Consider the following 16,854-nt stretch of genomic DNA (forward strand, 5'->3'; position numbering starts at 1 on the left):
TATGGGCATTTGGGGTGGTTCCAGGTCTTTGCTATTGTAAACAGTGCCACAATGAACATACGCGTGCATGCGTCTTTATAATAGAATGATTTATAATCCTTTGGGTATATACCCAGTAATGGGATTCCTGGGTCAAATGGAATTTCTATTTCTAAATCCTTGAGGAATTACCACACTGTCTTCCCCAATGGTTGAACTAATTTACACTCCCACCAACAGTGTAAAAGTGTTCCTCTTTCTCCACATCCTTTCCAGCATCTGTTGTCTCCAGATTTTTTAATGATCGCCATTCTAACTGGCGTGAGATGGTATCTCAGTGTGGTTTTGATTTGCATTTCTCTAATGCTATATACCACTTTTCTTTATCCAATCCACTGGTTGATTCCATGTCTTTGCTATTGTGAATAGTACTGCCATGCATGTGTCTTTATGGTAGACCTATTTATATTCCTTTGGGCACATACCCAGTAATAGGACTGATGGATCAAATGGTAGCTCTGTTTTCTTTTTAAAATCTCCAGACTCCTTTCCACAGCAGCTGGGCAAATTTACATTTCTGAGTTTTTAATAATAGCTATTCTTACTGGTATGGGATCGTATCTTATTATGGTTTTGATTTGCATTTCACTGATGATTAGTGATGCGGAGCATTTTTTTCATATGCTTGTTAGCCACTTGCATGACTTCTTTTGAGAAGTGTCTGTTCATGTTCTTTGTCCATTTTTAAATGGGGTTATTAGGTTTTTTGATTGTTGATTTAAGTTCCCTATAGATTCTGGATATTAGGTCTTTGTTGAATGCACAGTTTGTGAATATCTTCTCTCATTCTGTAGGTTGTCTGTTCTGTTGATAGTTTCTTTTATTATGCAGAAGCTCTTTCATTTAATTAGGTCCCACTTGTCTAATTTTGTTTTCATTGCAGTTGCTTTTGGGACTTGGCCAAAGGCCAGTGTCAAGAAGAGTATGTCCTATGTTGTCTTCTAGGATTTTTATAGTTTGCAGTCTTAACATTGAACTGTTCAATCCATTTCAAATTAATTTTTATATATGGTGAAAGGTCAGGGTCCATGTTCAATCCTCTGCATATGGCTAGCCGGTTATCCCAGCACCATTTATTGAATAGGGAATTCTTTCCCAGTTGCTTATTTTTATCAACTTCATTGAAGGTCAGATGGTTGTAGGTGTGTGGGTTCTCTAATCTGTTTCATTGGTCTATGTGTTTTTGGACCAGTACTATGTGGTTTTGGTTACTGTAATCTTGTAGAATAGCTTGGAATTAGTAATGTGATACCTCCAGTTCCTTTTGCTTAAGACTGCTTCAGCTATTTGCTCTTCTTTTGTTCCATATTAATTTTAGAATAATTTTTTGTAAATCTGTGAAAAATGCAGTTGGTCCTTTGTTAGGAATAGCATTGAATCTGTAGTTTGCTGGGTAATTTATAAGAAACAGAAATTTAATTCTCACAATTCTGGAGGCTGTAAAGTGCAAGATATAGATATCAGCAGGTTTGGCTTTCTGGTAGGGGCTGTTCTCTGTTTCCAAGATGGTGCCTTAATGCTGCATCCTCTGGAGAAGAGGAACACTGTGTTCTCACTCAGCAGAAGAGAATGAATGGAGAAAAAAAGGATGAGCTCTCTTTGTCAAGCCCTTTTATAATGGAATTAATCTACTCATAGGGGTAGAGTCCTCATGACCTAAACATTTCCCAAAAAGCCCCACCTCCCAACACTGTTGCATTAGGGATTAAGTTTCCAACACATGAATTTTATGGGACATATTCATATCATAGCAATGGTTAATAATCAGAATCAGGTGGAGTCAGTTAAAAAGACTGGAAGCAGATGAGGACAGTGGGTTATTTCTTTGTGTAGCTAGTGATGCTGGTCAGTTCTGGGTGGTATGAATATCCTCCTCTACATTCTTCCAAACTAAGGGTAGATATTTCCACAGATAAAGTTGTTATTTGGAGCAGCATCATTCATGCCTCAGTGAAAAATGGAAAAGTGAGTACCCTCCTGTGCCACTTTCAGCATGTTGGGGGAGGTGGAGATCAATCAGCCCAATTTTAATTAATTAAACATTTTTAAAGCATCCTGAGATTTGTATCATCTAAAAACAATGCTTTTCAGATTTTAATGTGGGCATAAGTCAGAGGGGGGTCATTTTAAACTACATATTTTGATCAGTTATCTAGGAAAGGGTGGGAGGCTGAGACTGGGCATTTATATAAAGCTCCCAGGCAATGCTGATGCTGCTAGTCCATGGACCACACTTTGAGTATCAAGGTTCTAGAGAGAGCTTACAGCAATATGGCAGCATTAAGAAAGGGGGGGGGGGTCATCTGACCTACAGAAAGACTTCTGTGAAGAATAACCAGAAAAGGGTCTGAAAAACCACAGAGCCCGGAGTTGGAGGTTATTCAGAGAGAGCACGCAAAGCTGAGTAGTTCAGAGACTCAGTGGTGACAGAAAGGAATACCCTGCCTTGGCTAAAAGTAGAAAGGTTTCTTGCAAAGACTTTAAATTGTTCCCATCATCTAATTATTCCTCCTCCCATTATCTATTTGTTCCTCCTTTGTCAAGTATAAGATTCTCAAGGTGTAAACTGGACACATCTAGACTTTATTTCTCACCCTCTGTTGAAGCCAGATGTGGTCATGTGACTAAGTTTCCACCAGGGGCATGGGTATGAAAGTAACCTTCATTTCACTTGCTTAAAAGGAAATTTGTTTTCCCTATAATTACTTCCTCTTCCTCAGGTTTTTATATGATATGGTCTTGATAAACCAGGTTCAACCATACAAACAAGGAATGGCAGTGGAGGAGCTTGGACCTGGAGGACCTTTCAGAAGGGAGCCGCCACCTGTGCTAGACAGCCAGGATCAGTGTAACACCAAAGTCCAAGCTTTCAAAAGCAAAACACTTCTTCAGATATTCAGTTTTTTAAAAAGATAGTTTATCTCTCAATGTCTATCTGTACAGATTCTCAGTCTACCTTCTCTCTTTTCCTTCATATATTTTTCTTATCTATTTCTGCACCAACCTAAGCTCTGATGTTGTAGCCACTGTTTCAAGGACAAGCTAAGTACAACCTGCTGGCACAGAGCTACAGAACACAGACAGATCACAAAATGAACCTAGGGGTGAAATGTGTGTCATATTAATTTATACCCTTCTTCACTTAAACACTGATTTTATACTCGTATTCAAGAATAAATAAGTCCCTTATACCTACTGATTAATAACTCCTCCTTTTTTATTTTTCCCCTAACCTCTAGCAACCACTGTTCCACTCTGTGCTTCTATAAGTTCAACTTTGTTAGAGTTCACATACGAGTGAAATTGTGCAGCATTTGTCTTTCTGTGAAGGTCTTATTTCATTTAGCATGATACCCTCAAGTTATATCAATGTTATCACATATCACAAAATTTCCTTCATTCTTAAAGATGAAGAATATTCCATCATGTGTATATAACACATTTTATTTTTTATTTTTTTTTCCATCCACCTCAGCCTCCCAAAGTGCTGGGATTACAGGCATGAGCCACCATGTTGGCCTTAGAAGGAGTAGTATAAAATTGGTGACATCAACAAGTTGATAGCATCTCATAATTTATGCTGGCCACTAATTTGGCAAATTCAGTAAATAGTTGTTACCTGGAACTAAAGTCTTCTTAGCCTTTCTCACAAGACTTCCTGGAACAAGATTACTGTTGCTAGATAGAGCTGATATAAGAATCCAGCCAATAAAATTTTGTAGTGACAACTTTTTACTTTTCATTATTATTATTATACTTTAAGTTCTCAGATACATATGCAGAATATGCAGGTTTGTTACATAGGTGTACATGTGCCATGGTGGTTTGCTGGACACATCAACTCGTCATCTATATTAGGTATTTCTCCTAATGCTATCCCTCCTCTTGTCCCTCACTGCCACCAACAGGCCCCCATGTGTGATGTTCCCCTCCTTGTTCCCATATGTTCTCATTGTTCAACTTCCACTTATGAGTGAGGACATGCTGTGTTTGGTTTTCTGTTCCTGTGTTAGTTTGCTGAAAATGATGGTTTCCAGCTTCATTCAGGTCCCTACAAAGGACATGAACTCATCTTTTTTATGGCTACATAGCATTCCATGGTGTACATATGTCACATTTTCTTTATCCAGTCTATCATTGTTGGGCATTTGGGTTGGTTCCAAGTCTTTGCTATTGTGAATAGTGCTGCAATAAACATACGTGTGCATGTGTCTTTATAGTAGAATGATTTATAATCCTTTGGATATATACCCAGTAATAGGATTGCTGGATCCAATGGTATTTCTATTTCTAGATCCTTGGGGAATTGCCACACTGTCTTCTCCCACAATGGTTGAGCTAATTTACACTCCCACCAACAGTCGAAAAGCATTCCTATTTCTCCACATCCTATCCAGCATCTTGTCTCCTGACATTTTAATGATCACCATTCTAACTGGCATGAGATGGTATCTCATTGTGGTTTTAATTTGCATTTCTCTAATGACCAGTGATTATGAGCTTTTTAAAATATGTTTCTTGGCCGCGTAAATGCCTTCTTTTGAAAAGTGTCTATTTGTATCCTTTGCCCACTTTTTGATGGGGTTCTTTGTTTTCTTCTTGTACACTTGTTTAGGTTGCTAGTAGATTCTGGATATTAGTCCTTTGTCAGATGGAGAGATTGCAAAAATTTTCTCCTATTCTGTAGGCTGCCTGTTCACTCTCATGATAGTTTCTTTGGCTGGGCAGAAGCTCTTTATTTTAATTAGATCCCATTTGTCAATTTTGGCTTTTCTTGCCATTGCTTTTGGTGTTTTAGTTATGAACTCTTTAAACATGCCTATGTCCTGAATGCTGTTGCTGTGTCCCAGAGATTCTTCTAGGATTTTTATGGGTTTAGGTCTTAAGTTTAAGTCTTTAATCCATCTAAAGTTAATTTTTGTATAAGGTGTAAAGAAGGGATCCAGTTTTGGTGTTCTGCATATGGCTAGCCAGTTTTCCCAACACCATTCATTAAATAGGGAATCCTTTCCCCATTGCTTGTTTTTGTCAGGTTTGTCAAAGATCAGATGGTAGTAGATATGTGGTGTTATTTCTGAGGCATCTGTTCTGTTTCATTAGTCTATATATCTGTTTTGGTACCAGTACCATGCTGTTTTGGTTACTGTAGCATTGTAGTATAGTTTGAAGTCAGATAGCGTGATGCCTCCAGCTTTGTTCTTTTTGCTTCGGATTGTCTTGGCTTTATGGGTTCTTTTTTCATTCCATATGAAATTTAAAGTATTTTTTTCTAATTCTATGAAGCAAGTCAATGGTAGTTTGATGGGAATAGCATTGAATTTATAAATTACCTTGGGCAGTATGGCCATTTTCATGATTTTGATCCTTCCTATCCATGAGGATGTAATGTTTTTCCGTTTGTTTGTGTCCTCTCTTATTTTCCTTGAGCAGTGGTTTGTAGCTGTCTTTGAAGAGGTCCTTCACATCCCTTGTAAGATGGATTCCTAGGTATTTTATTCTCTTTGTAGCAATTGTGAATGGGAGTTCACTCAAGATTGGGCTCTCTGTTTGTCTATTATTAGTGTATAGGAATGCTTGTGATTTTTGCACATTGATTTTGTATCCTGAGACTTTGCTGAAGTTGCCTATCAGCTTAAGGAGTTTTGGGGCTCAGACAATGGGGTTTTCTAAATATACAATCATGTTATCTACAAACAGAGATAATTTGACTTCCTCTCTTCCTATATGAATACCTTTTATCTTTCTCTTGCCTGATTGCCCTGGCCAGAACTTCCAATACTATGTTGAATAGGAGTGCTAAGAGAGGGCATCCTTGTGTTGTGTTGGTTTTCAAAGGGAATGCTTCCAGCTTTTTCCCATTAAGTATGATATTGTGGGTTTGTCATAAATAGCTCTTATTATTTTGAGATACATTCCATCAATACCTAGTTTATTGAGTGATTTTAGCATAAGGGGTGTTGAATTTTATTGAAGGCTTTTTCTGCATCTATTGAGATAATCATGTGGTTTTTGTCATTGATTCTGTTTATGTGATGGATAACATCTATTATGTATGTTGAACCCAGGGATTTATGTATGTCGAATCCAAGCCCATTACTGGATATATAGCCAAAGGATTATAAATCATTCCACTATAAAGACACATGCACATGTATGTTTATTGCAGCACTATTCACAATAGCAAAGACTTGGAACCAACCCAAATGCCCAACAATAATAGACTGGATAAAGAAAATGTGGCACATATACGCTGGGGAATACTATGCAGCCATAAAAAGGGATGAGTTAATGTCCTTTGCAGGGATGGAGGAAGCTGGAAACCATCATTTTCAGCAAACTAACACAAGAACAGAAAACCAAACACTGCATGTTCTCACTCATAAGTGGGAGTTGAACAATGACAACACAGGGAGGGGAACATCACACACCGGGGCCCTATGGGGCTTGGGGGACTAGGAGAGAAATAGCATTAGGAAAAACACCTAATGTAGATGACAGATTGATGGATGCAGAAAATCACCATGGCACATGTATACCTATGTAACAAATCTACACATTCTGTACATGTATCCCAGAACTTAAAGTATTATTTTTAAAAAGTGTCTATTATCACAACCACTACTTCCTCTTTTGCAATTTTATCACAAAATGACTATAATTGCAGTATTTCTCCTAATACTTAACTGTTCTTATCAAAGTTTCCATAATTTACATTTTGCCAAACCTACTAATTAATTATCTGTTCTCATTAATGACCTTGCAACTATACGTGATAGAATGACCAGTCCTCCACCCTGGAAATACTCTTTTTTAGAATTCAGACTTGCCAGACTTACCTTCTTTCTTCCTACCATTGGATACATCTCAAGTTTTCTTTGCTATCTCCTCTTCTAGATCTCTGAATGTTGGCATGCTTACTCATCTCAGGGCTCTGCCTATAGTTTTCTTCTCTTTTCTATATTCCCTTACTAGCTGATTTTATCCAGTTCCATGGCTTCAAGGACTGTCAACCTTTTGCTGCCTCTGACATTTCTATATTCTGACAGGGCCTCTCCATGAGCCTCAAGGATTGTGTTGAACTATCTAGAAAACATTTCCATTTAGATATCTAATACATATCAAAAAATTAACATGGCCAACAGAGAGTTATTAAATTTTCCCCTCAACCAAATCTGTACATTCTCTACCATCCACAGTCTTCCATATATAAAGAAATGGCATAAAAACATGATTCCACATGTTTTCACAATGCATTGATTATTCTTTTCCCCTTACACATTATGTCTAAAACATCAGTACATTCAAACAGTTTGACCTCCTATGCAACTCTAATCTGACTACCTGCTCCTCATATTAGCGCCACTGTGCAGACTCTTCTTCAGTCTCTATTATTAGTAACCTATGCTATCTTTCCTGGGATGACAAAAAGATACAGATGAAATAATTCAGTCACTAGAAATATTGAGCTGATTACTATTACTGTGAGTAAGACATTGGTGAAATACAAGACTAAAAACATTATAATTTTAAGAGAGGCTTAGGCTATTCCATGATTTATTCAGAACTCACTCATCTGTGTAACGGTATTGTAACTCACTTTGACTTCTCTCTGGAAGATAGTGCATGCCCTGCCATTACTAAAATGATCAAAGCTAAGCAAACCGTAATGATTTCTTATCATTTTGCTTAGTAGTCATCCATGCTCCATATTGGACCTAAAGATTAGAGGTTTAGGCTTGGTGATTTAAAAATAACTTTTCAGTAATAATGAGTTTGTGTCCTTTGTAGGGACATGGATGAATCTGGAAACCATCATTCTCAGTAAACTAACACAAGAACAGAAAATCAAACACCGCATGTTCTCACTCATAGGTGGGTGTTGAACAATGAGAACACATGGACACAGGGAGGGGTGCATCAAACACTGGGATCTGTTGAGGGGGCCAAGGGAGGGACAGCGGGGGATTGCGGAGGTCGGGGAGGGACAACATGGGGAGAAATGCCAGATGTAGGTGATGGGGGAATGGAGGCAGAAAACCACATTGCCATGTGTGTATCTATACAACAATCCTGCATGATTGTTGCACATGTGCCCCAGAACCTAAAGTACAATTTTACATATATATATATATATATATATACACATATATATATATGTATATATATACACACATACATACACACACACATTCAGTTTTGATGTTACGAGATTCTACATCAGACAGCAGGAAGCTGAACCATTTATCTTGCTTCTTCCCCAAATCCAACCGAAAGGGATTTAACCAGAAATGTGACTCACATCAATTTTTAAGGGTAATACCCCATCTATTTGAGGCATTTTCAGGCTAGATCTTAACTCCTAGACATTAGGAGATGTGCCGCCATTCCCTGCTTGCCTGGGAACAAGGTTGAAAGTTTTCTGAGATGCAGAGCTTCCTAAAAAGCCTTAGAAGAGCTCCTTTAACCTCCTGGTTCCTGAGGCTGTAGATTAGTGGATTTAGCATAGGGGTAACTACTGTATAGAAGACGGCTACTTGGCGATCCTGGTACAAGTTGTAGCTGGAGGATGGTCGGAGGTACATGTGGATCACAGAGCCATACAGGAGCAGCACAACCAGGATGTGGGAGCCACAAGTGGACAGAGCTTTGCGCAGGGCAGCAACTGAGTGCATGTGGGCCATTGCAACACCAATGCAGGCATAAGAACCCAAAATGAAGAAGAAGGGGCTGACCACCACAGCTACACCCTCAGTGAATATCAGCATTTCATTGACCACTGGTCGGGTACAGGAGAGCTGCAGCAGGGGAGTAATATCACAGAAGAAGTGGGTGACCTGGTTGCCGCAGAAAGTTAAGCGACTTACCAACACACTGTAAAGGAGGCTGTTGAGGCTGACAACCACCCATGAGGTCAATGTTATGCGCAGACAGAGGCGATGGCTGACGATGGCAGAGTATCTTAAGGGATCACAGATGGCAACATAGCGATCATATGCCATGGCAGCCAGCAAGTGGCCTTCCATGCTGCCCACAGCCATGAAGAAGAATAGCTGGATTATGCAGCAGTTAAAGGAGATAGTCTGATTCACAGACAGTGTGTGCACCAGCATCTGAGGAACAGTGATGGTTGTCAGAAAAATGTCAATAAAGGAAAGCTGGCTGAGCAGGAAATACATGGGAGTCTGAAGCTTGGGGTCTGATCGAGCAACAGTGACTAAAAGGGCATTGCCCATAACTGCAACCAGGTACATGACAAGGATAATACCAAAAATAACTGGCTGCATCCCTGGCCAGCTGGACAAGCCCAGTAAGACAAATTCAGTCACTTCTGTCCTATTTCTAGTGGCCATAAGACATGGTCTGTGTCACTTGCAAAAAGGGAGGATCACAGTTGGAAAAGGAAGAGAAAGGTGTTGAGGCTCAACCTGACCTCAGAGTCTCTGCATCTTAGAGTAGCCACTGGAGTGAAGATCTGGTCCTAACTGTGTGTGTCAAGCAGCTCAATTTCATTCTTTTGGTAGGGGTGCTCTTGTTCTGGTAACTCTACTAAACTTATCTGGGTTGAGAGTAGAAATGATTAATATAATCACTGATTTTACTAATAATTAACTTTCAGTGATTAATATAATCTTCCAGTAGATCAGATTGTCATGTCTTTTTAGTTCATGTTTTTCCCTAAGCAGATCAACAGGTAACTTTTTTTAATTTTTATTTTTTTGAGACAGAGTCTCACTCTGTTGTCCAGGCTGGAATGCTGTAGCACACTCTCGGCTCACTACAACTTCTACCTCCTGCGTTCAAGCGATTCTCATGTCTCAGCCTCCCAAGTCGCTGGAATTACAGGCGTGCCTCACCGTGCCCAGCTAATTTTTGTATTTTAGTAGAGATGGGGTTTCATCATGTTGGCCAGCTGGTCTCGAACTCCTGACCTCAGATGATCCACCTGCCTTGGCCTCCCATAGTGCTGTGTTTACAAACGTGAGCCACCACACGCAGTTCACAGGTAATTTTGAGACTGCTGTACAAATAAAGAGATTTTATAAACTATATTTCTATATGAATGTGAGAAAAATAATATTACAATAGCAGAGTATAAGTATAGGAGGATATGTAATAACAAGCAGAGGTTTCTTACCTTAGTTTGCCAACCACCATGTTTAGTTGTAACCCTTCTGGTGGTGCATACTTCTGTGCCTCTAAATAATATGCTACTTGCTTATGCATCTATGTTAATGGTTTTTTTTTCAATTTAAGATATATTTTGGGGCCACGGGTGGTGGCTCATGCTTATAATTACAGAACTTTGGGAGGTTGAGGCAAGCGGATCACCTAAGGTCAGGAGTTCAAGACCAGCCTGAGCAACGTGGTGAATCCCTGTCTCTGCTAAAAATACAAAATTAGCTGGGCCTGGTGGCACATGCCTGCAATCCCAGCTACTCGGGAGGCTGAGGCAGGAGAATCGCTTGAACCTGGAAGGCAGAGACTGCAGTGAGCTGAGATGGCCCCATTGCACTCCAGCCTGGGCAACAACAGTGAAACTCCATCTCAAAAGAAAAAAAAAATCTTTTGGCTGTCTACTTAGATGAAGTTTTACCTTGATTTCATTATCTTCACTATTATCTCCTCCTTTCCCCAAATTTTGATGATTTTAGTTCTGTTAGTCACTTTTCTGCTTTTAAGTGTTTACTTAAGTCAACATTTCTTGTTCCACCAAATTTAGACTCAACTTCTCTTTCCCCCCCCATCCCTCTTACTCTGCCCAAACTTCAGAGAGCCATACCTTCACTTTGTGTATTGTCAAGATTGAAAACATGTAAGTTCTGAGTTATAGCCATAGTTAAGTCTTCCAGATAAAGTTAAAAATTCATAAATAACATTTATATTATTATAACTATGTAAATATCATCCACTACAGCACCAAATGATGTGCTATGGTTGCATTTATATCTCATAAAAGGAGACCATTCATATTAAATGAGTGTTCTGATCTAATCCTTCATCAGCTCTTCTAAATAATACTGCCTTCGTAGACTTCCAATTTCTTACAAATTTTTTGCTATCTCCATCATTAGGCATTCTATCTTTTGCTTATATGGCAGGAAAACTCTGATAGCATCCAATGAATCCCATGCCCTGGTAGTATGCCCATGTGTTTATCTCCTCCCCTTGAGTGTGGGCCTACCTAGTGATATGCTTCTAATCAATTGAATATGGCAAAGATGTCATAGCCGTGACTAAATTACACAGCATTGTAATTTCTATCTTGCTAACAGACTCTCTTTATTGTCTTCTTGTCTTGAACACTTTATGAAGCGTGCTGCCATGTTGTTTAGGTCCCAGTGCCAAAGCACTAAACAAAGCCTTTAGCAAACAGCCCACTAGTAACTGAGGCCCTCGGTACAATATTCCTCAAGGAACTAAATTCTGCCAACAATCATGTGAGCTTGGAAGTAGATCCTTCCTGCACTGAGCTGTCAGCTAAGACGCCAGCCCTCACCCAACATTTTGATTGCAACCTTGAGTGAGACTCTGAGACAGAGAATTCAGTTAAACTATTCCTGGATTTCTGTGTAGTAGTAAGGGTGTGCTGTTTTAAGCTACTGAGTTAGTGGTGATTAGTTTTGCAGTAATAGATAACTAGTACCACGTTGAGTTCTTTTTTTTTTTTTTTTTCTCCTTGAAGACATTTTTACTTTGAGTGCACTCACATTCTCTCTCAATATTGATGGATTGTTCTATCGGCATCTTGGGATTTATGTAGGATGATGGATATTTTTCCACTATATCTATGGCTTTGTCTCCTCCTGATTTTCACACCACATTTTTTAAAAAATGTATTATATATTGTGTACAGCATAATGTTTTAAAATGTATATATACTGTGGAATAGTTAAATATAGCTAATGAACAAATGTATTACCTCATACAGTTTTTATCTTTGTGGTGTGAACATTTAACATCCACTCTTTTTGTATTTTTCAAGGAGATACCACATTGTCATTAACTACAGTCACCATGCTATACAATAGCTCCCATGACCTTATTTCTACTATCTACAAAGTATGTAATTGTTTAACACTGTGTAAGAGTAAAAAGCCTACAGAATGGAAGGAAATGTTTGCAAACTATAAATCTGATAAGGGGTTAATATCTAAAATATGTAACGATTAAGTAGCAAGCAAATGAAAACAAACAACCCAGTTGAAAAATGAGCAAAAGACCTAAATAGACATATCTCCAATGAAGACAGACAAATGGCCATCAGGTATATGGAAAAAAAGCTGAACATCACTACTTATCATAACAATGCAAATAAAAGTCACAGTGAGAAATCACCTCATACCTGTCAGGGTGGCTTATATCAAAAAGACAAAAGACAAGAAGTTTTGGTGAGGATGTGAAGCAAAAGCAACTCTCACATTTTTTTGTACAGATGCAAGTATCTACCAAATCATGTAATAATTGGCAGTAAGCTTTCTCGGTCTTTGCAGGTCAGAAAGTATTTTCATTTTACATTCATACCTGATTGCTGAAGGTATTAGTTCTTTGTTCCATATCATCTAACATTGCTGATGAGAAGTCTGCAACCAGTCTGACTCCTGTTCCTTTTCTGGTATTTTCTTCCTGGTAATTTTTTAAGATCATTATTCTTCCTATCCCTAAATTTTATAAGGATGTTACTGCATGTAGATTTTTTTTATTAATTCTGTAATAAACTTAGGAGATCCTTTGAATTTGAAGGTATATGCCCCCTTCAGCTCAGAGAAATTTTCTTGTATAGTTTCTTTAATTGTCTATTCCCCTAATTTTCTCCCCAGCATTTTTATGAAACTCTTTCTAATTGGATGCCACACCTCTCTAATTAATCCCTTTTTTTTTTTTTTTTTTTTAGTATTTTCTATCTCTTTGTCTTTCTAGTCTATGTCCTGGGACATTAATAATTCATAATTAATGTTTCTATTATTCTTGCAATCATGTTTCATGTCCATGAGCTCTTTATTTTTTGTTTGTTTTTTGTAACTTGAATGAATGACATTTCTTCTGGAGTCAGTTATTCAGTATTTTATTTTTTATATTCAGTTTTTTCTTATACTGGCTTTTCTCTTTTATGCTGCTGGTTTATCAGATCTGATACCTTAGGGTTGCCTGTTTTAAGTAGCAAGTATCAATTTCTTATGCTATTGCGTTTGTATATATGGGTCCACACTACTACACTCTCCCGGGGGAACAGAAAAGCCTACTATGTAGTTATATGGGTAGCTTGTCTTTATGCTACTTGTCCAAACAAAAATGAGGACTTTTCTCTGGGATGCTAACAGTCAATTAAATAGCCCTAAATCTATCTCTTTCTAGAGAAGAATGAACAAGTCTGAGTCTTGAGATGGGGAAGAGAGAAGGATGTATATGAAGTGGCTAGCTTAGATGTATTATAGAAAGACTTTTTCATTTTGGTTAATACCCCTATATTCTGCACTCTTCCCTGATTCTTCCTCTCCCTCTCTTTGAGAATTGGCTCCTTTGGGGCCTTGTGTCCCTGCCGGGAATATCAGCACTCTCGTCCATTGCAATCCTTTCCTGGGTATCCTAAGAGATATTTTTCTCATTGCTACTTTCTGTCACTTAAAAATTCATTTAAAAAAAAATTCATTGAAATATCACATCTGCTTATTCCCCTTTCTTTCCATTTATTATTATAAGATTTCCCTTTCCATTTATTACTAGAAGATTATTTTGCTGAAATCTGTAGAGAGATGGAAGAAAAAATACATATGATAAATTTGTTACCTTTATCCAGAAGCCAAAGAATTAAGGATGGCTCTTGTTTCCTAAGATGTCTATCACCAGTGCAGGAATTTAGTTACAAAAGGATTAGAAACACTTCTTCTGAATAGTACTGAAAACACTAAAAATTCATTGCTTTTTGAGCTCTATTTATTAGGTAGAATAGGTCAGCCATTCATAACTGTCTTTCATCACAAGTCATTCAACACATTAGGTTCTCAGTTTTTTTGTTTTTTGTTTTTGCATCGATCACATTTCCTGAGGTACACTTAATTCACTTAGTTGGTCTTTGGCTTTCCTAAATTTCCTAAATTTCTGTCATAAATTTTCAGGTCCCCTTTAATAGGTGACATCTATAAAAATTTAGTATCAACTATTATGCTATTTCTTACATGACACATTCTACAGTTCTGAATAAACCTTACTCTAATCCTTTAAATGGAAATTATTATATTAAACCTAATACAGGTTTAAACCTATAATTTATAATTAAATAAAAATAATTAATAAACATTTTATCCACCAATTCGGGGTCTTAAAAAAATCACAGACTTCATATTAGAGAAAATATGGATATTAACTTGTAGAGATGAAATACAACTTTCTGAAATCTTTCAGGAAAGAAATTTGGCTGTGTGGATAAAAAACTTTGAGAATACTCACAACCTTTGACCAAGGAATTAATTTGGGTGGAATTTTACTAAGAAAATAATCAGAGATAACTATATAATCTTTATGCAAGAATATTCATCACAGGATAATTCAAAGCAGCATACAGCTTAGTTGTCCAATGATATGGAACAAGTTAAATACATTTTAGTACATTTAGTGTATTTACATAGTATTAGGAATGATATGGCCATTAGGAATGTGGCCATTAGGAATGATGTTTTAGATTGTATCTAAGTTTATGATAAAAATAATTCACGGTATAAGATTATGCTTAAAATGTGTGATAAAAAGCAATATATACAGTATGGCCATAGTTCATCAGATATGCATTAAAACAATCATAAGAAAATATATGAAAAAACCAAAGGATAATTTCTGGATAGAGAATTTATAGAAGGTTATTATTTGTCCATTATATCTTTTGTGACCTACATGTTCTGGAATAAACATACATATGACTTTTATAATAAAATAAAAATTTAACATGACAATTAGGCAAGTTTATGAAGAAAATTGTTAAATAACAATTTCCTCATTGATACTCTAAGGGGAAAGACTAATGACAGGTTATTCCTTTGGCTTGGTTCTTTATTATTTGATTCATTCTGGCTTTTCTAGAATAAAAAGACCCAAATAATATCAAATTCAGAAAGTGTACAAATCACAAAGACAGTCACCATTTGGGATGCTAAGTTGGTAAATGACCTTCAATAAAGAATCAAAACTCCATTTTAAGGACATCTCTTGGTGCTTGTTTTTACTCTAAAGATCATATATGTAGCAACAACTTAAAAGAGAAATAAAACTTACATTTTCCAGTGTCTGTTCTTTTGTCTCTATTCTTCCTATATGTTCTGTTTCTGTGGATAAAGCTCACACTGTATACTGTTGTGATCCTATTACTCATTCAAGGTAGAGCCACATGCAATTGCCAATGTGGATGTATAAAGGTGAAGAGAAGAGGTGGGAAGGAAGAAAGAAAGAGTAAGTCTCTTCATGGGAAAAGGGTGAGAGGCAATGGTCTCCAAGAAGGAAAAGGTGGCAAAGACTGTAGATTTATCCATTAAGAAAATAAAAACATAATAACATAGAGAGTTCATTTTTTTCCAAGCAAAGCAAAATTGAATTTTGAAGCTAATTATAAGACAAAAGAGAAGTGGTAGCACTCTTGTTGACTGACTCCTTCAAGGATTCATCTCTGTACCTTTCCTCTTTTCCAACAACTCAATATTGCTCCCATCAGAGCCAGATTCAGAGCCAGATGAATCCCAAGAATTCATCTCTGTACCTTTCCTCTTTTCCAATATCTCAATATTGCTCCCATCAGAGTTCAGTGGGTCCTGGTCAGGCAACTTTCAGAGATCAAGGATGCTAGTGCTAGGGAAAGACATAAATTATTTCAGGAGAGTTACAACGATACACACAAGGCCAGTACTTGAACATCTCAAGACAGTAAACTAAACTGAAATCTGCAAGAACAAAAACAAAAGGAATAATTCCTAGAAACGGACAGATAAGCCTCTCTCATTTTTCAGTTCTCATCTGATGCTTCAGGAACATCTAGAATCATGAAGGAGGGAGAGAGCTACAGTGTCAAGCCGCATCCCTACTTATTCTTGACTTTCTTCTTTGATGGGAGCACCAAGGAACACATAGGTCTTTACTGTTTTGAATGGATGTACATATTTTCAGGGCATATTTGATAATTTGATACATTCATATAAAGTGTAAAGATCAAATTAGGGTAATTAGTATATCTATCACCTTAAATACTTACATTTTCTTTATCAAAGCAGCACATAACTTAGTTGTCCAATGATATGGAACAAGTTAAACAAATTTTAGTACATTTACCTAACATTAGGAATGCTGTGGCCATTAGGAATGATGTTTTAGATTGTATCTAAACATATGAATTATTCTCTTGCAGCTATTTTGAAATGTATAATAGATTATTGTCAACCATAGTAAACCTACTGATCTATTAAATTACATGTAAGGAATATGATTTATTTAATGCATTCTGATCTAAATTCTATTTCTAATTGGTTCTAGCCTATTCCTTCCCCCACTTTGGTTGATGAATCACAAATGTTGAAACTGAGATATAATAACTTCTTTGTTTATTATCTCCAAAATCCTCCAAACTCTTGTAAACTAAATTAGTTCCTCTGTCAGACATCTTGCACCTAGGAACTACAAAATGTCTCTCCAGATTGCATGACTATATTCTCCACCTCAGCCTTCAAATTTCCACGTAAAATGTATCTTTTTAGGTTATAACTGATAATTTTTTCACCCTATTGCTTTCCTTGCTGTAATATTTGTACTTCATCCTACTCTCTTAGATCATCTTGGTTA

The 16,854-nt window shown here is 37.2% G+C and overlaps 1 protein-coding gene across 1 annotated transcript; it reads right to left on the reverse strand.

Moving 5' to 3' along the window:
* Positions 1-8,402: 8,402 nt before the first annotated feature.
* LOC116532408 (olfactory receptor 1361-like) lies at positions 8,403-9,711 on the reverse strand. The gene has a single exon (XM_032251544.1). It carries the CDS (start codon positions 9,387-9,389, stop codon positions 8,406-8,408), a length of 984 nt encoding a protein of 327 aa, XP_032107435.1. The 5' UTR covers positions 9,390-9,711; the 3' UTR covers positions 8,403-8,405.
* Positions 9,712-16,854: the final 7,143 nt, after the last annotated feature.

This window comes from Sapajus apella, unplaced genomic scaffold (genome assembly GCF_009761245.1).
Source record: "Sapajus apella isolate SASKATOON/1434 unplaced genomic scaffold, GSC_monkey_1.0 scaffold76, whole genome shotgun sequence".
In the NCBI taxonomy this organism is placed as follows: Eukaryota; Metazoa; Chordata; class Mammalia; order Primates; family Cebidae; genus Sapajus; species Sapajus apella.